Genomic DNA, 26099 nt, shown 5'->3' on the forward strand with positions numbered 1-26099 from the left:
GCTCAGTAAAGAGAAAAGCTAAAACACACTCATGTTATCTAAACACATGCAGGAGAACTGAACCTCCTTAAGACATATGGCTTTCTGAAGAACCACACACACACACACACGCACGCACACTGGTGGTATTGTAGAGTGACACAGTACCATATGTCACTCAGAATCACATCTTAATCAGAAAGGAGTACAAATTAAATACAAATGAATGATAAACTTTACAGACTAAATTGGCAAAACAGATGTGGAACTTAAATAATTAAATTTAGTAATTAATTGTTTGTAAGTATGTTGCAAAATCATTTATTGTATAGTTTATACTATATTGTAAAAAAGAAAATTATTTTGAGACGGCGTGGGCTGATTTTTATCAACCGATAGGGGGCAGTATTGACTACTGAAAGGATAAGCGTTATCTTTGTTTGACCATCAAATATCATTAGTGTCACTCTCTTGGATGTCTTTGGGATAATGATCTTAAATCTGTTATTAAACGTACTGTGAAGGCTCGTATTTTCAGCTGTAAATCGTGAGGCTTTATGAATCGAAACTAATTTAAAACAGACCATGGTTTTAAAATGATGCTTTCAAGACACTTAAAATAAAATTTTGGGCAGATATATAAACAAGACGTGACGAAAACACAACATAAACTATAAACATATGAAATAAACATTTATAAACTCTCGGTGCGATTCATTGGACAAAATTTAAAGTACATCATAGTTTATTTACAAATGGCTGATGGGAGTTAATCCAAGCAGGTGTTTTTTTTCTAAAACTGCTCATCTTTTAAAGAATAACTATCTTTACACTATACATTTTGTGTAAATACAGTAGTTTCACAGCTCAACTTTTCCGAAACTGGCCGTGCGTCTGTGTGGAAAGGAGCACCATGTTGAGACGTCACATTTAATACGCACGGCGATTGGTCCGTTTTCGCACTGGGCGGGGTTTTCTAGCTCGGTGGGAGTGGAGGTGATGGATCGCGAGCCACTGCGCTATGTACGGTGTACGGGACTGACTGTGGAAGCACCGGACACACGGTTGAGCGCTGAATAACTCCAAACAAGATCCAACACTGGAAGACGCTCCATTAACTTCCTGAAAAAGCACCGAACTGCTGGAGTTTCCCATCTGTTTATATTCTCGGAATGGAATCGTTTGCTCCTTTTGGCACTGCTACCGGGAGCGGACAGTAGCTGATATCCCGTCTATCAAAGGGAAGCATGCATTGAAACGCCTTGGAAAATATCTCCAGCCAACTCGAACAATAAAAGTACCTGCAACATTCGGAATTTTCGTTTTATGTGCTTTTATCGACGAACACGCAAATGGCATTGGACAGATATTTTGGTAGTCCTGTGACTGAAAGTTAGGCTTTGTTCTTGAACACTTTGAACATGGATATAGGTCGATAAATTGCGGACAAAAACTGTTAGGCATCAGAAACTATAGTTTGGATTTAAGTACATATCTATGAACTGGGATCGAACGCGTAAGGAGTCTAATTTTAAATCTGACACATGATCAGGACCGGATCTGTGCAACCCAACGTGGGATTGACGGTCGTAAGCAGGGAAAGATCCGTATACCTGGCTGCACGTCACTCACAATCTATCAGGCGTGATTTGACCTTTATAAGGTCAGCGTTAGAAACTTAAATAATAGATGAAAACAACAAAACCGACACGCGTTGCCGTCTACTTGAGTGCAAGGTAGCAGCGATTTCGGTAACAGAGACACGTTGGCCCAGAAGCCGTCGTGCAACATTGTGCGACACCTTCTTCCTTCAGGCAGCACTAGAAAATTTGGATTTGGAAGTTTACATGGAGCTCCACAGCCAGGACGCCTGACCGACACGCCATTCTGTTGAATGTGGTTCATAAACCCGGAGTACAGTCGATCGAAAGGATCTTATCTTCTTGCGGGCTTGTGTCTCTCCGTGTACCGTGTAAGATGGCTGGAAGTGACGGCTCGTGGAAATATTATCTGTGGATTGTGACAGTCATGTGCAGATACGCGTTACCCGCAGCCAAATCACTGGAGTCTGTCGTGTGGAATTCCCAAAATTCTAAGTAAGTGCTTGTGCGCGTTTCGATATTCTTATCGATTTGAAATATCGTGGAGTATGTAGTGGCAGATTATGAATATTGGTAGCCCAAGTTTTTTTTCCACAGCAGCCGTATAGTTTGAAAACATCAACAATGCAGTTAAAAGCTCCGTTACTGTTGCACCCTGATAAGATGGCATGAACCTCCCGTTAGGTTCGAGCCCGAAGTGACCGTGCAAGTGCGCGCTCTCGGGGATATAAAAAACAGCTGTCATAGTCCACTAACAACTCATAAAATACCTTGTTGAGTTGTGAATCGAGAACAGTTACATTCAAGTACAACTTCATTAAATGTTGGTGCAAAGTATCGTAATTTAGGATAAATAGTTTCGCAGTGGCCTTAATACGGGCCCTTTACATCAGACACAAATTTAAAAAGCCAAAGATCTGCTGTTGTTTCTCGTGGGTTTGTAAACGCTATCACGCAACTCGCCCTATTGTCCTCTCCTCTCGGCGTGCAGATTTTCTCTTCTTCTCCCAGGAGAGGTGAACTGTTGTCCGCTACCATTCTGCCTAAATCTCGGCGGTCCGGTGGCGAGTGTCATATTGATCAAATCAGAGTCGTGTCATAGCGCGCCAGTGCAGGGAGAGAGAGAGAGTTAATAGGTTTTTAAGCAGGGGTTTCCTAGACGCTCATAAAATTCCCCTGATTGCTGCTCATAAAACGTTCAAGGGAACGTCCAACATGTTTACTTAACCTGAATAATGGCTCGAGACGCCACCGAAGCGCGACTCTACCGAATAATAAGAAAAGTTTGTCGCTTGGGTTTTGCATTCAAAAGTGGCTATTATGTTAGCCTACCTTTTGGCTAAGGTTTGTACTAAAAAAAGTAAATGGCAAATAAAGTTTAAAAGTGCAATTAAATTAGCATGCTAGTTGACAAACAACTTGTTTTAGCTTTGCTTGTGTGTAGAATTTTGCCTTTAAATTAAAACCTATCGAGCTGCCTACCTTGACAGGATTTGGGCATCTGTAGCATTTTGAACATGATAGGATTTGGAGCAAACACGCAGTCTAGGTAGGCATCTGAGTGAGGTACACAGCCGCTGAGTTATGCGCGTGAACAGGGGGGACAGGAATAGTGCACATGTGTTTCTCATCTGGGCTGAAGTCGGGGGAATATTTTAATTAAGAGTCTCAAAAAGGCTTGTAAAAGATGAACAAAAAACTTGAGCATTTGAGAACCCGGGGAGAGACGTGAAAACATTGTACATTAAAAAATACAACTGCATCATAAATTACAAATGAACGGTTTTTTTTTACATTTATATATCAGGCGTAAACTGAAAAACACCATTTTAGTAGACAAGGCCATTACAATTTACAACCAACTCTTAAAGTATAGCATAGTAAGCTATTAAAATTGGTAACAATTTAATAAAATGTTAATAACATGTATAATAATGTAAAGAGAATAAACAAACACAACATTATAAAATAACCATAATCAATCAGGTAATAAACATTAGCGCATAGATATTTAAAAGAGTAGAATGATACTAATTTAAGTATTTTTATGTATGTTAGTATTTGTTTTAAAAAGTTATAAAAAGTGAATTCAGACAGAATAAAAAAAGATTTTATCACTTTTTACTATCTTATTGGTTTAAAATGGAAACATTTTGAAGTTCACATTATACGTATTCATTTTTTTTTCTTTGTTTTGCAGCTAAATTCATTTCAGAGAATGAAATGAAAACAGCACTGATTAAGAGGGGTTTGTGTGGGACTCTCGCTTTTTTGCACTAATGAAAATTTTCAGTGGAGCCCCTCTGAACCATTTAGTTGCATGCGAATTGTTTTTCTCATTAAATAAGGAGATGTGAACTCCACGGCAGAGCAAATGCTAAAACCATCCTGTGTTGTTTAACCACAGTTGGTGCATGTTTTTTTTAGGTACTTGATGTTTATTTACCCTTTTCCACAGAGTGCGTGTGTGTGTGTATGCACCTGTGCGCGAGTGTGTGTGTGTGTGTGTGTGTGTGTGTGTGTGTGTATTTGTGTGGTGCTCAGTCACTCTTATCTACCCTCACAGTACACCGCATGCCCAAGAATTTAGGAGAGTATCTGAATTTGTGTTTTTGAGTTCTAGAAAGGATCAGACTCTTATCTCGGACACGCCATACCACATCATCTTTTTAAAACACCACACTACACTGAAATCACAGTGATGCATCTAAATTGATTGTTGAAGTCAAAGCTTATCCTGAGTACTCTCACAATGACATATGGGTCTCGGGCAAACACACGCTCTGCAGTGGACATATGGGAGCATCCACCACTAAGTCACTCTTTAAACCTCTTACCAGACTCTCGGCAGTGAGGCCATCACACACACAGACATACGCAGAGCTCTCGTACCCGTAAGAATGTGCCATTTGTGTTTAGGTCTGAGACTTCTCAGACTGAATGCGAAATATAATTAAAGGACTGTAAAATTAGAAAATCTCTGGTTGTGTTCTCCACCCCTTTAGACTCTGATATTTATATCAGAGAAACATAAAGTTTACCGAACACTTAAGCCACTGCTGCGTTTTCTCTGGAAAAAGCATTTGGTGGAACAAGAGCTTTATTGATTTATTCTGTGTTGACACAATTATGTAAATTTAATTACTTTTAGACGCAACTACACAGACACGCATTTGCGCACAGACTTATTGCTGGTTTCAAATATACAATTCTTTTCCTATCTGCATGGTTCACAGCTATAATTCGGACTGAGAAAAATGTTAAAAACGACACCCCTCCCCACCCTTCCTTTGCCTTGAGGGAAGAAATGAGAAGTATCGTCTAGTGGGAATAGAGAGACAGGCGAATAGAGTACAGCTAATGTTTGGGACAATTATCACATTTAAACAGAGATTTCTGGTTATATCATACAACCTTCATGTGTCACAGACTATACACCCAATTGAGCCGAAACACAGACAAACAAAAGAGAAAAGACTGTAGTTGTGTCATCAAATTTTTTTGTTGGTTATTATTCATTTAAGTTCTTGGCAGTCGCTGGCTTATCAAGAATAGACGCTAGTTGGTTCAAAACTATTTTGTGATGGATGACTGCAAATTATTTCAATTTCTTTGGATTTTTTAAGAACAAACGGAAACCGTGATATAAGTATGCATGCGTGTGTGTGTTTTGGCCATATTCCAGTGGTTCGAAAGTAGATGAGGAGCTAATTGGAAATCTGTCTCTCATTAGCTAAAAAATGCTACTGAAGTACCTTGCTTATGTTTTCGTGTGTGAGATTGACTGCGTTTTCAAGCGTACGCGTTCGTTCATTTGCTCAACACTGTGTAGTACACAATTAGTCTTAATCAGCAACTTTACATGCATATTTTCGCCTGCAAGGAGCAGTTTCCTGCGTAGCTCATGAGTGGTCTTTAAGAATGGAAAAATCTAAAGCTAACTGCCTGTTAAGGGCCTTCATAAATACACAGTTATTTTTTACTTTCTGAAAGTTTGCTTAGACCGCTATTTATGTGTGTGTGTGAGAGAGAGACAGAGCGAGATTAGGAATCTAGCAGTAGTGTTGTAAATATGGGAGTGTTTTATTGGGGGGAACTTTAAGGTTTTTAAAAAGACATTTTAATTAATGTAGAATGCTTTTATTATTTTTATTAAGGGCATTCTAGTTTTGTTTTAAAGTAAAAAAAAGTTTCAATGTTGGAAATCGGGACATGACACAGGCCTGACTCAAACCTTCGTTCCTGTGAACACTATGGCTCCAACCTGTTGCAAGCACATGCCGCCTGGTTCATAAATAAAAGACATTTCTGAAAGCGATTGTAATTGTCGGTACGCACCAGGCCTGCAAGCAGTTGTTTGGATCTGAAGAATGTATCCGTTCCGATTATAACATGAAAAGATGTGAATGACCTTTGACCTGTAAGGGGATCATGTCAGTCTCAACTGGCGATCAAAATTTCAATAGCGATTAACAGATGCACGTGAGACTTGGGGTGCAGTTTAAAACGTATGCATTTGCATATTTAGCCATCCATGACAATGTAAATTATTATTTTAGTCTTGTTTCTCTCAATCTTGTTGCTGTGTGTGCTTTTACAAGTGTGTACGCCTAAATGTGTGTGTGTGTGTGTGTGTGTGTGTTTGTGCATGCATGATTTAGTGTGTGTGTGTATATGTGTCATGATCAGTAGTGTTATAATAGGAGTTGACAGTGAGGAGATTAACTCTGTCAGAGTTTCAATATGTTGAACAGCAAGAGAGGACTCATGCAGACACACACACATACATTTCCCTCGGTCTCAGCCAGCATTTCCACAACAGACCTGTTTCTGTCTGAAGTGTGTGTGAAGTGGCTTTTGTTCTGTCGTTGATAACATTTCATGGTGTTGTGTGTGTTTGTCAGTGTGTGTGTGTGCGTGAGTCGGGTTCAGCTTTGTTAAAGTTATATCCTCAAAGTTTCCAATAACGTACATGAATTTTAACGGGGATTTCGGTTTGCAACTTAAAACCATATTTCTGAGAGACACACACACATCAGCACAGGCAATATAACTGTGCGTGAAACTTAATTTTTATCGTACGTCCGCGTGTGCGTGCGCACTGGGAGTACTTCATTAGCAACGGCGCTCGAGTAACAAACGTACATTGTCTGTCCCTGACCGTGCATGACCACTAGGCTCTCACAGCCTCCTTAAACCACTCTCACACGCACAGACGCGCTCCGAACCCGCCGCTCGTGTTGTTTTAAGGACTGTAATGTTTGTAGTTGTAGGGTCTGCTGGAGCACACAACAGAAGAGAAGCAGTGGCAGCTGTTGTATGTCTGTGTCGGGGTGTGTGGGTTTACTTAGCTGGACTTCGGGAACAAAACTGTCACCAGAAGTTAGTTAGATCTGACAAAACCTCCCCTTGGGGACATCCGGTGGATTTCCTTAAAGGTCAAAATGATTTATAAATAAAGTAAATCATGTTTTTATTTCAGTAAAGCACATTTTAGTCTATATAATTAACTTCATACAATAACAGCAAAAGTCTGTGGTGTGTGTGTGTCCTAGTTTATATAGTAAGTGTGTGTGTGTATGTAAACAGACAGGTTTTTTAGGGGATTTTAGTGACTTAAGATGACGCCTTGGGATTAACTGATAACATCACTGTAGCATGTAATATGAATATAACCAGTACTACTTTTTTCACTACCTCGGATGGATATTAATGTATGGAAATCAATGCATGGATTTGTATTTGAACCCCTTTATCATTCAAATGTGGTAATACCTGAAGATTGTAACGCTTTGACAAGATTTTCTAAACTGAGATAAGAACTTCTCAAAATCATTGTAGGATAAAAGCCCCTATAGCAATGTTATCCTATAACATTCGACTTACTCCGATTCTGCTTAAGCCCCCCTTAAGTTGTCTAGCTAGACTTGAAAATGTGAAAAAAATCCAAGATGGTGAAACATTAGTTTTACCATTTTTCTTTATTTAAAGAAAAGATGCACTGCATCTTCAAATGTATGTATCTCATAGTCATGACCATAATCTGTCTCTCCATAACAACACACACACACACACACACACACACACTTGCTTTACTTTGCAGCTAACAGCTGCAGCCTTCCCTGCAAAGTGACTTTGTATATTCGGGCCTGTCATAAATACAAGAAACACACAGGTGCGAGGTGGAAACCTTAGCATTCACTGTAAGGAGAGGTTTGCGATTCGTTGTTTCTTGCACCTCTGTGTGTGCGCACTCACACTCTCTTGTTTGCTTCTGCATTGACTGCGCACAACAGTACACACGGAGGGGTTGTGGGTAAATACATATACTTAACACATTTATGCTGCCATAAAGAGACAAAGGGAAGCATTGCGAGTCAAGTGACCGAGACCCTGCTCGGATTCAGCTCAGTATACACACAGATACACACACACACACACATATACAGTGGGCCATCAGTCACAGCCTTTTAGAGTTCAAAGCTGCCCCATCCTTTTTATCCACTTTCCAGTCGACAGATCAGACCATCGCACTCACTAAACCCATCATTCCTTGCCCGTGTGTGCGCGCTCGCGCGTCCGGCGAAATGGTCACGCTTTCAGTCAGCTAAATGCTGCCATAAAGCATCAGAGAAGCTGAAGTCTCCAGCCTGCTTTCATCTCCAGCTGATCTAAGCTCAGCCATCTCCGCATGCAGCACCAAGTCCCAATAACCTTTATTAAGTTTAACTGACCTGCGAACAGATCCATCACGGAGCGGATTTAAGCTGCTTAGGGTACCTGCCATTAGGAGACCTGCTCCTCAGCAAACACCGGGAGATCAAATTCTCCTCACTGATCTTTGGTTTGCTTGAAAACACCCAAATATGAGACTCGGGACGCCCACAGATAGATGAAGCTGAAAGCCTGTTTACCGATCTGGGAACTGTGGAAAGCCGCTTTTAGGAATATGTCTGAATCAGCCATTTTAAAGTCTCATTATTATTTAAAATGGAGGGGAGAAGGAGTTTAGAGCCATTATTGGTGAGACGGTGATCTCTGCCTGCAGCTGGACAGAACAAATGGAAAATCTAATTATAAAACAATGCCGAAAACACACTCAACTCTCTCTCTCCCACACACACAAGGGTAGCTAACAAAACAAGAGAAAAGTGTGTGTGTATTTCAGTTGCTGTTTTTTAAAAGATGTCTACATCGAGAGACCCCGAGTGTGTGTGTTCAAGTTTGGCTATACTTGTGAAGGCCAACGTTTATAAAATGGCCTCACTAAGTGTGAAATGTAAGAAAAACTTACTTTTGAGATTATTCACACGGTTTTAAAGGCTTATAAAAACTTAAATGGTTTTTGTTATAAAAACAAATGTGTGTGTGTGTGTGCACTTTAATGTGCAAAATGATGCCATAGTGTTTGTACACTCATTCTAGTCCACATTACCATGACGGACAAGCTGAAACACACACACAAGTGTGATGACAGAGATGTCTAGTTTCTAATGACACTTTTGTCATTGTTCCCCTATTTGTTTAGATTCCCAAGAGTCTCTCTTTCTTGTGTTTCTTTGTCTTTATTTCCCCTTCTTTCTGTCTCTTGTATTATGTTTCGTATTGGTATAATCATATGTCATTGATGTGGTAATAGATAACTACCTGTACGTTGATGTTGCTATTTGTACAATCGCATCCTTTTCTTAATATATGTGTGTGTGTGTGTGTGTGTGTGTGTGTGTGTGTGTGTGTGTGATTTCTTTTGCTATTTTCTTCCAGGCATTTCAGACTGAGCTGTCAGCCAAGTATAACTTGTTTGTGTACGTATATGTATATGTGTGTGTGTGTTCAGTGGCTTTAATTGCTGTGTAATGTGAGCGTCTGAGAAAAAGAAAACACACAGAAAGTGTTTCTACATTTACATTAACTGTCACACACACAGACACTTGCTCTCCCACTCAATGTCAGGAGTATTGTGTTTGTCAAAGTGAGATGAAAGGTATAAATTCCACCAGAGCTTCTCCATGATACCACAATTAGACACACAGCATAATATCGGGATTTTTAACTGTTTTAATGTCTGTTTACGTGTGTGTGTGTGTGTGTGTGTGTTTGTGTGTGTGTGTGTGTGAGAGAGAGAGAGAGAGAGAGAGAGAGAAAGAGAGAGAAGTAAATTTGACTATATGTAAGTGTCAGTTAAAAGCAATACATGCTGTCTGTCATACCAACAGTTACCATGCCCAATATCATTATGTTTGGAGCACAGGGGGCGAGTCTCGGTGTTAGTCATTAATAACTAAAGTAAATACTATTATATATGAATTATTATGGCATTAGTATTTCTATAGAGAAATCTAATAATTGGCTTGAGGTGTTTTTCACCCACGCTAAAAAGTGTCAAACATTTTATACACCCATTTGATGGCATTAAACCTAAAGCAACACCCAACAACCCATTTGAAAATGTAGTTTGCTAATCTGTAGGTTAGTAACAAATAGCAGGTAGCTACATTTAAGCTTTCTTAAGATGGCTATACGTTTTGCATTAAGACTAAATACACAATTGCCTGTAATTTACATAAGCAACTTAAGCAAGATTATTTACTGGCACAAAAAACAAGGATTTCAAGATGTAATAGCATATAATTTTAATGTAAATGTAGAGTTGTAGTGTCACTTGTAGTTAGATTTTGACCAGCACTGAGCAGTATTGGGAAGTATTGACAGTATTGCCATACTAGGGGAGAGCGGCGGGCAAAAGTACAATTTTTCAGAAAATCATATTTTTCAGATAATGTTTGGTAACACTTTACTTGAAGGGGTGTTAATAAGACTGACATGACACCTTCATAATCAAGACAAGACACATTTCATGAACATAAAGGAGATTTTATGCACTTCATTAAATGTCATTTATTAAATTATGTCATTTTTAATGCAAAGATGACATCGTTTGTGATGTCTTTGTTATGACAACTTGACATTAACCAATACATTATAACTTTATAACCACCAGTGATACAAATTAAATTTGTCATTAAAATGTCATTAAGTTTTAATACTCTGTCAAATAGTTTTATAACAGCGTCATGAATATTTTTCTTGACCTCAACTACAGTGATACAAATATAATTTGACTTACAAATTATTTGACGTAGTATTAAAACCTATTGACATTTTAAGTTCAATTTGTACCACTGTAAGGTCAAGAAAAATTTATGATGTGGTTATAAAACTATTTGACAAAGTATTAACACTTAATGACATTTAAATGACAGTTTAATGTAATGCTAACCCATTAAGCTAGGTAGTTTCTTAAGTTTGGTAATTATTCTGCTATGTCATGTTTATGACAGATATATGACAAGTTAGGATGTATTGTTTATGTCAAGATGTCATAACAAAGACATCTCAAACAATGTCATCTTTTCATTAAAAATCACATATTGAACAAATGACACTTAATGACAGTTGTCATAAACATGCATAAAATCTCCTTCATGTTTATGATACGTGTCATGTGATGATTATGAAGGTGTCATGTCAGTCTTATGAACACCCCTTCAAGTAAAGTGTTACATAATGTTTTAGACAGAGATATATTTTTGATGTGATTAATAACTCACAAGTGTGATCTATCAATATCAGGCGGTATTTTGGTCAATTGTAGAACGACTTCAGTATAATGTTACGTTGAACATAAGTTGCACATTGTTAATTTCTGCACTGTCAGCTAGGACAAAAGTAACACAAAAGTAAAAGATAGATTTTTCGTGTTACTCTTGTTTTTTTTTAAATATGACTATGACCTTGTTAGTATGTAAATGCAAACATATTTTGGACTTTATCTTTGCTAAAAAATAAATTTTAATTTAAAATTTCAGATTCATTAAAATTTTAAAAGCCCAACAGTAACAACTTGAATGGTTGAGAATAAAACATTCTAAAGCAACAGTGAGTATGAACAGAATGAAAAATAAATTAAATTAAATGAGCATACTATAAATTCTCAAAATAATCCAACAGTATTAGCAGCGGGACAATCGTCCTGACAGGAACTTCGTTATCTTTGATATCTGGCAGCTCCGTCAAGGGTTGCGTGCTGAACATGGTGTCATAGTTTGGAAAGCAAATGTAGTAAGGGCTCAAAAAAAATAAATGCAGTTACTTTCGCCCCAAGTTAATTTCACCCCGGGTCTCCCCTATAAAATTGCTGCCAATACGAATATGTTTGTGTTATTGTTGCAAGGTGTTTAGTTTTTTGCTAACAAAATGAAAACTAAATTTTGTTAAATTGTAAAATCTTTTATATTTAAAACCACAAAAGCTTTTGCCATTTTTTTGTCTCATGTGACTTTGAAGTTAAGAAAATCCTGATGGCTGAAGTTATTATGTCAGAGCGGAACAAATGTAAGATGTCTGTCCGTACTACAGTTAAGCACAATGTGAAACTCAGATGTCATAATAGCCTCATACCAAATTTAATTAAAAAATGAACCAGTCAGTCACCAAGAGTATTGCTAACACAACCAAAAGGAATGCACTGTAAAATGTATTATATCGTAACCTAAATACTGATATTCTGTTTGCGTGATCCCCAGCGATTTCCATTCGAACCACCAGCACCGGTCTTACATGAAAATATTATGACTGTTGAACAAAGAAATGCAAAACTTTTATGAACTCGTTCTGTTCACATGCTGTATATGCGGATCTTGGATTCAACGGGGAACTGTATATTCTGACCTTTAGCTTTTCTTTGAACTGGTGAAAAGAATATCATTGAAAAAGAATAGCACAGGAAACAAATCAAATTAAAGAATGTCCTCCTGTATTTTTGTGATGGAGAGCCATCACATCCCACCAAGGCTGACTGTGATAAAAATCTGCTGCACTTTTGCCCGTAGACTAAATTTTTTTCTGTCAAATGGGACATGGAAGAATGAGCCCACATGTTCCAGTAAGTGTTTTATGCAGGATATATTATTATGGACCATAGAAGGCACATTTCTGTTAATGTAAGCAGGGTAGGGATCTAAGTGGGTTTGTGTGTAATGTATATCTATAGTTAGGGGAGTCATTTGTCTAAAATTATGATTAGACGTTAGCTAAATATGACAGTTGTTTGGGACATTCTTAAAGAGAAAACTTCAAAGAAAAAAGTTGATGGGAATAAGTCTAGTTTGGATTAGTCCAAGGCAGTTAAACAATAAAAAAAGTTAAATACAAGGAAAATGTATAGTATGTCTTAATTTAGGTAGTGTAAGTGTGTGTGTGAGAATTTGTGTGGGTGCTGGTGGGGGGTTTCTGCTATGGAGATTCCTCATCTCTACAATCTATTCACTCACATCTCTGATTCTCAACAAGATGCCCAAGGCTCTGTGTGTTTTTTGAGTGTGTGAGTTTGTGTGCAGTTGTTATTGTGAGTGGGATATGTGTAAGCTGTTGCTCTCTCGCTCTCTCTCTCTCTTTCATAGACAAAGAGCCACTTGTAGGAGCTCTGCCTTGAGAGTGGACAATCACATGACCAACACACTCTATACATACACCCGGCGTCTCCACATTAAGTGTGTGTGTGTCCATCGAGTAAGAGAGAGATAGGTGACTGCATTTACCATTTGGTCTCACAAGGATTTGTTTCTTACCAAAATAACACTTTCCTGTCTTTTATATAGATATATTTATATATAAAAGATGATATTGTCCGTATATTGGGTGATGTTAGACTAAGGGCAAGATGTGATTACAGACCCTCTCAGAATGTAGACGCTTATGTGTAAAAGGTGTCTGTGTCACTCTCCGTTTCTCTCTCGCTCTCGTGAATGAGGCTGATTTGCATGGCTGCCGTATTCAGTATTTAATTGGTACCATTCAGTCCTGGTCTAATCCCGTGTTCACTTGTTTAAAAAAAAGCGAGGAGGCCTCTTATTGTTTGTGTGTGTGTCACACAGTGCACAGAAACTGAAGTGTGTGCGTGTGTGTGTGTGTGTGTGTGTGTGTGTGTGTGTGTGTGTGTGTGTGTGTGTGTGTGTGTGTGTGTGAATAATTACATTTACAATTAGAGTTAAGACATCTCCTCCACTCCATGTGATACTGAATGAATTCAGGTTTTAAGCAGGAAATGATGCCAAAGTGACTCAAATTCAGACAGTGTTCCCTTAATTAGGTCTGATAACATGAAGTCACGAAACACTTGCTAGTAACTTTCATTATTAACATTAATGAGCATTATGACATGTAAAGTTTAACAGATCATTAGCCGAAGCTAATCATTTTTTATTTTAAAATATGTTTTCAATCACACTTTATTATGCAGCGAAACCTTGCATAATAACTGGAAATTTAAAAGATTTGCCTAAAAGTGTAAACATTGTGGCTGTGTTCATGCAACCCAACCAGGCTGACACATCTGATTCAGTCTTTAAGTTCGGGGCAGGATTTTGTCCGCCCAATGGTTGACTGTTAGAGAAACTTAAAAACTTTTTATTTCATTTGTAAAACTAGTGGCACCTAAATAACATACTTCTTTCTTAAATGTGCATTCAAAAAGAAAAATGATGTTTTTTTTTAACAAATTTTTCATATATTATATTTGAGTGTACTTGAACTACTTATTTGTTAAGCCTACATAATGGTTGTTAATCACCTATAAATTTAAATAAACTATTTTAAAAATACAAATTGTTACACAAAGGACGCAACTAAAGGTGTATAATTATTTGCAATTATTTGAATAGCTTACGAGAGTTCAACCATGTTTGTCTGACCTGTACAACACACACACAACATATTACCAGAATCCCTTCACACACAGACATAAACCTCTTAAGTTCCTGTAGAGTTAACTAAATTCCTTTATGTTATGTGGTGGGTTAGATCTCAAAATCAGCAGTGTGTATGTTTGTGTATTTAAGAGAGTGGGCTACCTATTATTAATCCTCTTTCTGGGCTGCCAACCAAACACACACACACACACACACACACACACGCACACACAAACAACTCTTCTCAGGTCCCACTTCTGAGATTCCCAGTTTTGCAGCAGCTGCTGATTTGACAGGAAGTGATGAAGTCTTTTGTTCAGAGTTGAGAAGGTCAGATTCTTCCTTCTTCTCGCCCGGTTTCTGGCTCTGTTTCTGATTTGTTCGGTCGTAGGCAGCCATCAGAGGAAGGGCACGAGTTTGACATCTTCATTGATGAGGAAAAGAGAGGGATGAAAAGAGAGATCTAAAAACAGAGGGATAAAGGAAGGACAGACAGAAACAGAAGAGGCCGCAGACGTGGATGGCAAATGTCACACAAAGAGTTTAACCCTGCAGAATCGCTTCAGTCATGCAAATGTCTCATTCTCTCACGGGCAAACACGGGCGCTCTCGAGTCTGTGTGTGAACGCTCCGCATCGGCTTTCATGAAGCGCTGTGAGATCGGCCTGAAGTCATTAAGCTCTAATATTTACTCATTGTCTGGGACACTGACAAGTGAAGATGTTTTGTGACCTTCCTGAATTCTTTAGATGCCGGTTACTGTTTGCTTCGGTTTGTTTGTCATTTGATTTGTTTTTTAGTTTTTTTAATGCATTTCTTCTCCTCTTACATTACAAATTTTTATTAGGTGAAAAATGCGCAAAATGTTTTAACATCTGATTTTTATGAAAGTAAAAAAATTATGTTTTAATTTAATTTAATAACTTTTAATTATTTACCATTTTCATTTATTTTAAACACTAATATTTGAATTGAACCAAATCAACCTGACTAAATTAGGTCACATCAGGTTACGGTCGGATCATGCTTTGTTTTTTTAAGGAACACTTTATAATTGTAAAAATAGGAGTATGTAAACCGTATGTTGTCAGTTTCCGTATGTTCAGTTTCTGTAAGTACATCTGTCCATTGTCATTGTTTGGCTAACTGTGCTTTTCAATGGCGTTAAATCACCGTATAGTAATTCTCAATACAGATACTTCTCAATACTGTATACACCTCACACATATGATTACACAAGCATCATGTTTTGTACAACAGACGGGCGTAAAAGTTTTTGTTGCTTATTCATCTGTGAAGACATTTTGTGTGGTTCTAAATGCATTAAAGCAATAAACAGGCTACAGCAAGCACCATCACAACATAAGAATGACATATATTTGAGTTGGATCTGAACCAGATATATTAGGAAAACGGCGCATTTATGCGTTTTTTATTTTTATTTAAATTTTATCAGGCTTGTGTGTCTGTTTACTGTTTAATTCAGTGTGTGCATTTTTAATGTGTGTGTATGCATTTGTATTTGAAGTTTTAGGAGAAGTCAGCGTGTTTGCATTTGTTCTTGTGTGTGTGTGTCATGTGTGCGGTTAGCAGTGAAATGTGTGCTGCAATTATATCCCCTTACTGACGCCTACAGACACTGAATCAGACATTTCCTGTATGTGTGTGTTGATTATCACATGAGCAATAAATTATAAACTTTAATAAACGAAGTGAGATGCTTTCCTTTCCCTGTCCAATGAATCAAAGTCAGCAGATCTCACCATGCGGCACATTTCTGTGCCTTCTCTTCCTTCAGTCTCTTACTTTATTTGGAATAGTTTTTTATTTTGAAATATGTTATTAAGAGGAAAATGGAATGGCGATAGTCCCCCTGGAGTGGTTTGCGGAGAGTTTTGGCAGCATGGGGGGGTGTTTGAACCCAAGTTTTTCAGCTCATGAGCGTGAGCTCCAGAGAGATGCAGATTTTACCATCAGTCAGACTCAGAAATGCGTGTGTGTGTGTGATTTATTTTAACTTTGCATGCTTTGTGTTGCAGGTTTGTGTCTGGGAAGGGCTTGGTGATCTACCCAGAGATTGGGGATAAACTGGACATTATCTGCCCCAAAGGAGACATGGGGCGGCCGTATGAGTTTTATAAACTCTACTTGGTGAGAAAAGAGCAGGCGGAGTCCTGCAGCACTATACTGGACCCGAATGTCCTGGTGACGTGCAACAAGCCAGAGAAAGACATCAAATTCACCATCAAGTTCCAGGAGTTCAGTCCAAACTACATGGGACTTGAGTTCAAGCGTTTCCAAAACTATTACATCACCTGTAAGTAACTCCAGCCTCTTTGTGTGAATCGGTGAATGAATGTCTCTTTTTAGATTAGCTAGACTTTCTGTATGTATGTGTTGGGACCAAACGCCCCACAAGGATGAATTAATCTGGAATCGCTACATTGCAGGGAATAGCCGACGCTCCCTTTGTGGAAAATTGCTTAGCGTTCATACTAAATAACCTTTTAATGAAATCTACCAATGTGTGCATAAAATGGTAATATTTCTGTAAAGTGTCAAATTTATGTGAAAGAGTTTCTTATTGAGAAAGATTGATATCCCTGAAACAAAAAGTAGCAACAAGCAGAATCTATTTAGATTATTGGTACATTTCTCAAAATAATACTTGTTTTATTGCTACTCTAGGTAGGTAACATTATGAGCATTTAACTCGAAGGCATTTAAAGGCCTATAATGTACTAAGCTCATCTTACATAGTATTTCTTCTTTTTGTCTAAACATTTTTGCTTGTTTATTGTAATAATGCACCGATAAATACAAATACAAAGATAAAATAAAGAAGCTCTACAACAAAACATTTAAAAATGAGATACAGACAGCAGGGAACAGCATGGTAAATGTAACACATTCTCCCCGTCTGCCTTACTCGATCTCTCACTGTGAGCAGCTCCTTTATTTCTTTATTATTTTTCATTTTAAACTCATTCCCAAAGGAGAGAGAGAGAGAGAGGAGATAGAGGAGATAGAGGACAGTTTCAGTCAGGCATGTGTCATTGGTTGTCTTGCCTCACTGAGCTTTCGGTCTTTTGGCCATGACGCCCAGACATGTCCCATAATCCACTTCACCTCTACTGACCCATCACCACTACACTCCCAGCAACCAGTGGGGCTGCTATTAGATCCAGTAAAAACCACAAACACACACACACACACACACACACACACACACACACAGACTCCCTAGCAACACGTTCATTTATCTCGCTCTGGTACACAAGATGAATCTGGTTAAAAATCATTTTGCTGAGATGTGTGAGTTTTGGGTCCACTGGTTTTTGGTGTCTGGTCATCTTGTTCTCATTGTTCAACCCAGTTAATAACTCATCGAGAGATTATAGAGTGTGACCGTTTCACACGCATCTATACACTCCTTAGCAAAAACCTCCTTGAACAGTGTTCCTACGTGGCCCGTTCACGTCTGTGCGCTTTTTGTATGTCGCATCGTTGCGAGTTTACATTGTTTACATACAGAGAGTTCCTGAACTGATTGTAGTTTGGCATCAGTATAGATGCAGTTTAATATAAACCTCCCTCTTGTGTGTGTGCGTTAAATGTAAGCAAGATGTTTCCAGTCGTCTAAACTGACCACTAACTAGAATCTTTATAAAACACACACAAACACACAGACGTTTCAACAAAAGCATATTGAACTAATTACCCTCTCAAATTCCCCAAGTTAAAATACAAGCAAAAAAGGCACCATGCGGAGATTTCTACCTTAGTTTAACTGGCTTTTTCTGAGTGTGGTTTGCGGGGAAAGTTATGACATGTTTTATTTATATAACACATGACATTTTTGTTAGCATTACAACCTCTTTGTTAATTTAAAGTGTTTTAAAAAATAAAACATGACTTTTTTGTTGTACGTTTAACACAAGACTTTTTGATTATTGCTGCTGATTGCAAAACAGATACATACATCTGCCAACCTCGGTAGGCCCGTTTTACACACTGCATCTGCTGTGCCCTTTTTGTTTTGGTGGCCGAACCAACAAGTTTTACATTGTTTACTTTTTCCCAGAAATTGTACTGCGAGGGGTCTTGATGCTGAGCATATGTTTGCCACAAATCACTCGCTGGACTCGCAGTAGAGGCATCGAAAATAAAATGTACACTTTTATAATCACAGTCTTTTGCAATGTAGGACCAGAATGAAGTAAACTACTCAGTCGTTGTTTGATAAAAGACGTCTGTATGGCTTGATGCAAGTTACAGGCACTGTCACAGGCACAAAAACTTTCTACTCAGTAAATCGGACTGAATCCAGACGACTTATGCGGTTTATTGCCGTATTTTAGGGTTTGGGTTCCACTCCATGTAGATTAATCACCATCTGGGTGTAAATGTGACAGACCTCCTTATGTAAATTAGATGTCTCGATATTCAGATTAGTAATAATTCTTTACAGCCAAATCCAACAACAATTATAATTAATGGCTGTTACTTAAAAATATTTTAGATGTGGTAACCCAGATATTTTTTGTATAGAGTTGCAGTTCAGCAAACATGAAACAATGTGATGATGATGCTGCTGGTGCAGCTGCGTTGTTGCTGCTGTCACACAGGCTCTGATACTGACAAATCATGATGCGTTGCTCCGCCCACCCACCTTTAGCCTGTCTGTCAAACTGGAAAACGCTTATTCAGTTGCTACACCATCAATCTAGGTGCATTTTTCCTATCCACCGGAATCTGCTGTTTTTCCTGTCACTATATTTGCCTCCTTCCGTGCGGTGTCGAGTGTTTTCTTTCTGACTTTCCTGTATCCTCTGAACGTTGTGGTTGTGATGATTTCAGTGACGCTGCTGGCTATATTTATTTATATTTTGAAGCTTACCAAACATTATATATGCCACTCACGTCGCACCCAAATCACCTCTTGAATGCATTATATTTTAAAAAGTGCAACGCTGTTTGATTTTTGTCCCGTTCGCCAGATTCCTCTTCACCCCCCACTTCATCTGCATTTTCAAATTACTTGTCAATTTACCAAGGCTGTCAACTTAACATTTTAATTTAGTGCAATTAATTATAAAAAAATAACATAATGAAACTTTAATGCAATTTTTAATTCCTCTTGACATGCACGTATATTACAAAAGTCCCCAACAAGTGCAGCAAAATGGAAGGGTTTAACAGCCTTTTAATTGACACCCTGTCTTAAATCATGGCGTTCATAGTGCAAGACAATAATAACAGTGAGTCAGGTTACAGGTTACCTTTAGCGTAGGTTACAACTCCAACATTTAATTTAAATAAATGATCTGTTCGTCCCATGATTCTGAATTCAATCTGTAGTTGCTACAGAGGTTCAGAGCAGTGGCTCCAGAGGCCAATCCAACCACTGAAATCTCCTCAGCTTTATCCATGTAACTATGTGTCAAATGGTCTCCAGTCTGTCTGCAGAAGTCCTTTGAACTAGGCCGAGTCTGCTCATGCAGCTCTGTCCCAGCCTCCGAGCCATACATGTTCACTTTCTTCCACTGAGCCATGGCACGGCGGTTGGTGGAAATGCTGCTGACACACGTTTCTGTTGTGCTCGTGTGGGTGAGGTTTGACCTGCGGTGTGTCCAGTCCCTCACTTCTCTCAGAGATGTTACTGATAATCCCCACTAGGCATGGGCTGGTTACCGTTTTCAAGGTATACCAAGGTTTTAAAGAGTCAAGGTTTCAAAACCACTAACATTTCTGTAGTATCGTTTGCAAGGTATGAGCTGGGTTTACACAAAATTAATTAAATCATTTACATTTAATATATATTACAAAAATATATATTTTTAATAAAAAAAATTATAATTTAAAGGCTTTATTTTCACCCAGCACATATGTTGAATGTTGCTTAAAAATAAAATTTATTGTGACCCCTCTCCAGTTAAAAAGTTGTTTGTATACGTTTGAAAATAACACATTTTAGTGTTGCAATGGCAAAACTGCAATACTGTGAAATAGTGCTGTGTTCAAAATATCGATATGACGATCCGTATCGATTCGGATGTACTTTTGAAAGTAACGTGATGAATTGCTGTTGATCCGTGATCCATATGGAAAGGACGCATGTGTCCCGTGGAGTACGTAGAGTTAAAGGTGGCGAGGTATACTTTCACTTTCGATGGCGCACGTGTCTGCATTGTGAGCCGCGTACTCGCGCGCTCTCTCTCTCTCTCGCGCGCGCATTAAAGTCAATGAGTTCAGTATGAAAGCGTAGATATCTTAGCCTATACTACTGCAAAGGGCTTTATTAGCCATGCTCTTATAAAACAGTACTAACGGATTTGAGAAGAAACACGACAAAGATTTGCATGTGAAAAGTGTATGTCTAGAGAAGAGATACAGAGCTACTTCAAACTATAACTGTCACATTAATAATCTGATTTCTATTAAATAGTATTAAGTCTGACTGCATGTTTATAGATATATTCATAGATGTAAAATAATGAGAGACAAGAGTAAGGCACCATCTTTGTAAAACTGCTTTTAAAAAAACATAAGTTAAGTACTAACTCTGGGATTTTAAATATTTCTAATAGCTAATAAATGAATGGCAAAAACACAACTGTTACAACACTGCTTATTCAATGTACAATAAACACATAATGATAAAAATAATAATAATGATGTTACTAAATTCTGAACAAAAATGTAATTCAAAATAATCTTGTATCGTGATGCGCATCGTATCGGGACCCTTGTATCGGAATACGTATCGTATCGGGAATTGTTGGCGATACACAGCCCTACTGTGAAACCGTGGTATTTTCGCTTAAAGCAACACTATGTAGTTTCCATGTAAAAATGACTTACAGCTCCCCCATGTGGTTGAAAAGCGCAACAGTGCCTGGTATCAGACACTCTTCTGCAGGCAGGGGGAGGGGCGGGGCTGTGCTTCCTACCCTCCACCGCCACTTTCAGAGTGTGCTTGTAGCAGCTAGGAGGCTGCTCAGGTTGCAGCAACAGTACAATTTGTCCAGTTAAAAGTTGTTCTATCACTGAAATAATTTTAGAGACATTATTTAAAGGTAAAAAAACTACATAGTGTTGCTTTAAGGTTATCATACTGCCAAAATCTCATATCGGCCCATGCCTAATCCCCACCATCTTTGTCCACATTTCTGTTCTTTATACATATGAGAGCCCCACACTTTTTCTGTTTCTTGTCACCATAAGCACATCAAAAATGAATCTTTCAAGAAGAAGAATTTGTAGAAGAAGACAATATTGTTTCACTCTAACCTAGAAAATGTCAATATTTAACCCAAGCATATTTAAAAGTCCCTGTAAATTCCAATACTAAATGTGTTCTGAGTTTGTGACACCACAGAAAAATGTCCTATTAACAATCACCCAGACCAATTTGAATTATAAAAAACACAAAATAAGTCAAAGATCAAAATCTTGGAAAAACAGGAAGGATTTTCAAATCCTGTCTCGCGGGAAAGCGATCATCTCATTCGACTTTTAAATACAGCTACAACCTGAATGGATGCTCGCGACTGTGTCATGGGCGGTGGCTCAAGTGCATCATCGACCCACTATTTTAGGCCCGCCTAATAATCTTGAACTTAGAAATGGTGAAAACTGTTTAATTCAGTACTACATAGTTGACAGTCTTTGTGGCATGTTTCAGCAATACATTTCTAAGATTTATAATATGTTTAGAAAGAATTTTTTACATTGACCAAGCATAGGTTAATTCATAACACAACGGTTGGGTTTGTCCCTTTTGTACCTAACCATGGGTTAAATTTAACTTTTGTTTAGCATTTTTGAGAGTGTAGAAAACATGTTTTATAGGCTTATACACTTTTGCTTTTTATTGTAAAAGAATTTCACTTTTGATGTATATTTATTGTAAGTTATAATTACTTATGGGGATAAATAAAACGTATTTTCACATTTATATTGTTCCACAGGTTTAACTATATGTGGTGGTTCCCGGACAGGGATTTGCTTTAACCAGGACTAGGCCTTAGTTTAAGTATGAAATATAATCTAGGCTTAACAAACATGCCTTACTTTGCTTGCTTGTGTGAATTTTGAGGCAAAACAAAGGGCACTAATGTATTTTAAGATATGTCGGTGCAAGTTGTTTTCAGTTTGGACAACTCTTACATTTATTTTAGTCTAGGACTAGTCCAATCCCTGTCCAGGAAACCGCCCTTTTATGTTCGTCGGAGATTCCTGTCTGGCTGAAGTGGGGTTACTAAGTCTGCTTGGTCAGATTCTGTCTTGGTTTCTAACTGTGGCAAGATATTCAGAGAATTCTCCCAGCTCTTTTTATGGCCTGATTTAATTCCAGTTTGTGTTTCAGAAAGATGCTGTCTGATCATGACTGATCATCTTCTTTATTTTTGTGGGTGTTTATTAAAAGCTGCAGATTTGTTGTGGATTCCAGTTAGCTATAGTCCCTTAAATGTGGGTTAACTTTTTAGAAGCGCTACTAAGACCTAACCTCAAAATGTATTCTGACAGAGATCATCTTTGACTGCCCCCACATTTTATTCATTTTCTATCAATTTACAAACCACAGATGAAAAGCATTAGCATTGTTTGACGTCCATTTTCTCATTCATCAAAGTTTTGCCTCCACAAAATAATTTTGGTGAAAGATACCAAATTGTCAAAGACGACGTGTGTGTGTGTGTGTGTGTGTGTGTGTACGCATGTGTGTGAGGGTTTGATTTGAAAAGCATGACAATGGAAACAGTACCGTCATACAGTTGAGGGAGCGCTAAATATGATGGAAAGAGAATGGGGGGGGGGGTGAAAAGCAAAAAAATGGCGAGCAGTCAGAAGATTTTGTGATTATCGCTGCATGAAATGGACCTAATGACCAGATGAGTAGATGTGTGAGGCTGCCTGAAAGGCTCTAATGGTTTCTGAGATGTTCGGAGGATTAAGGAGATAAATTAAAGGTTGTTTCGGGTCAGCTTTTCTTTCGTGTGAGTGTTGTGTGTGTGTGTACGAGTTTGCATTTGGTTCCCTGTGTATTTTTGTGTAAGGCTGTGTCAGCAACATATGATTCTGATTTCAGACAGACCAACTTTGAAGTAATTCTGACCAAACCGCTGCACCGAAATTATGAGAGAGTGTGTATGTGTGTGTGTGTGTGTGTGTGTGTGTGTGTGTGTGTGTGTGTGTGTGTGTGTGTGTGTTGTGTTGTGTGCGTCTTTGTGTAACCTCTCACCATAACTGTCTCTCAGGCCACAGCCAAAGTATGAAAATGAGGGGCTTCATTTCGCTGTGGTCGCTCTGGGGCGAGAGAGGTCAAATATCACATCGAGCTGTGTGTGGGTTTTACCCTCTAACATGCATAAAAAACGAAAAGCAAATGGTTGATTTTAGCTGCTTTGTAACATGAGAGGAATTTGGCTTCCATTGTAAACTCCTATTGAATACCAATTCAATATTCAGCAATCTCTAGCTTTCTGGCATCTTTAACCCTCTATTGCAAGTTTAAAGTAGGATTAAAGTATATCGTAAGTATAAAGTTAGACTAGTGCTTAATTAAGTAATGTAACAATTATTTAGTTTTAGTCTGTTACAGTAATGTTTAGTGTTTACTATATATATATTTTTACATTGGCAGCTAGTCACTTAAATTCATATCAAATATTTTAATAAATAAAATCCTTAAATAACCCTTAAACAACAAAATCCCTATTAATACTTAAGGTCTATTTTGTATACTAAAAGGAGTTTTTCCCCAAGGTCCACTTAAATGCAAGTCTCTTTTGTCGGAAAACTTAGTTTTTACGACCATTTCCACCCTCTATTTCACTCTCTGAATTACACGCAGTGACATGTTAAGACTTCTGTGCAAACATCCTCTTCGCATGTGAAATGAGATACAGGGCTTTGCTGCACTTTCGTGCTCGCCAGTTTTGCTCTCGAGTGCAATATAGTTTTTAACTGCCTCATCCTTCAATAACAGACTCTTCAAATTGCGTATAACCTTGTGACAGGATCACAAAGTAGTTTACGCTGAAATATAAGACGGAAATGATCAGGGACCTTGTTTAAATAAAATACAGATGGTGTTAAAAATAATACTATCTATGCTACATCCTCTGTATGACCGTTTGACGCACTGTGACTGCATGGGCCAAGTTTCTCAACAGCAGATAGGCGTCATTGACGTGTAAACGTAGACGGTTACGTATTCGTCCGTCTGATATCATACAGTTGCGAAAGTTTACAATGTTTGGTTTCGATAAATACTCTTTGGACTGGGAAGGAACTTTAGTGTACCAAGTTGCGGTATGTTAACTATGTATGTTGAGCAATTACTTGCCTTATCCTAAAATTCCAACTGGAATTTTTTCAGAAATTATTATGATATGACTTTGTATACAGTATGGGTTAATGTTTGAAGTTTACAGGGCTATAACAGATAACAGAATGGGCTCAACCGAACAATAAATTGCTGTGAACACACCTATCGCAAACTCTCTGCACAATTACAGAAAAAACCCCATATCTGTTGTGCTTTACAGTCAAACTTTGTCTGTAATTTCAGTGTAGGGTTTGTGGTACATCTGCCCTCCTTGGAAAGTACTCGTACAAAAAGACATAGTCAGCTAAACAACTTTTTCTGCCCTTCGAGGCGTAAACCTGTGTGCGAGAGAAAGAAAGCAATATAAACCACAGAGATCATCTTTCTCTGTCTTATGGGACGTGGAGCACCAGGTGCACCAAACCGAACAAGATATCTGTGCGTGCGTGTGTGTGCATGATGCCATTCTGTCTTAAGATGATCAACATGCGTATGGATGCTGTTGCTGTAGTAATGGTCACCGTTGCTGTAGAGATCGTCCCAATGGGCGACGAAGGTCAGTGATGCATGATGGGCCACGCACTTCCCATGGAGCTAATGCACGTAATGAGTGTTTGTCTGGGCTAGAGATGGCGAGGGTGTGAGCTACACGAGAACAGAGACTAATTGACAGTTAATTACATTCCCATTGTGCGCGGCCTCTTGCTAACACGCACAGGTTAAATATGTGACAAGGGCGACCGGGTCTTGAAGGTCAGCAACCGCTGAACCCGAATGAAACGTGCTCCTGTACAGGTTGAATTATGGGAGATCTGGATTACTGCCGTTGGGACACACACACACACAGTGCTGCTGACTCCATCCGTTCACCAAATCCATCTGAACTTTCCCCTCTGCTTCATTAATTGCAGGAACGCTTTACCCAGAAAGGCTTTTTATATGGTCCGAATATAATAAGCATAATGGCTTGTGCTGTTGTTTTAAAATGGTCTAATTTGCAAGAACACAGATATGCATCTGCGATCACTAACAGTATGTGCTGGTCATTTTGTTCACTTACAGGTAATTTGAGTGAATGGGTGGTAGCGTTTAGGTCAGATGGAGAAAGAAAGAAAGAATGAAATGAGACAGGAGAATGAGGAAGGTGGAAAAGTAAAGTAAAAGAAAACAAAACAAAAAGGGAAGAAAAAAGAAGGAATTAAAGGTGGTCCAAATAAGAAAGAAAGGGTAATAAAGAATAAGGGAAGGACAAGAAAATGGAATTAAGGAAAGGAAGAAAGAAATGGTTTCATGATAGAAGTGTTGAATTCCATCGGTCCAGTGATCCATGCAGAGAAAGAGAGAAAGCGAAATCTCTAGTTTCTCCTCTAGTTTCATTCCTTCCTTCGTGAAACCTCACGAGTGTGTTGATTCATTCTGAAGGATTTTCTACTG

General features: G+C 38.3%; 1 protein-coding gene across 1 annotated transcript in view; it reads left to right on the forward strand.

Annotated features, from left to right (window-relative positions):
• The first annotated feature begins 987 nt into the window (after nt 1-987).
• efnb1 (ephrin-B1) overlaps nt 988-26099 on the forward strand; it is a 35111-nt gene continuing 9999 nt past the window's right edge. The window contains exons 1-2 of the mRNA XM_065293504.2: nt 988-2075; nt 16369-16646. Of these exons, the coding sequence (XP_065149576.2) occupies nt 1957-2075; nt 16369-16646 (397 nt within the window). The 5' untranslated portion in view covers nt 988-1956. The remainder of the gene's footprint in view (nt 2076-16368; nt 16647-26099) is intronic.

Source organism: Paramisgurnus dabryanus, chromosome 5 (assembly GCF_030506205.2).
Source record: "Paramisgurnus dabryanus chromosome 5, PD_genome_1.1, whole genome shotgun sequence".
NCBI lineage: Eukaryota > Metazoa > Chordata > Actinopteri > Cypriniformes > Cobitidae > Paramisgurnus > Paramisgurnus dabryanus.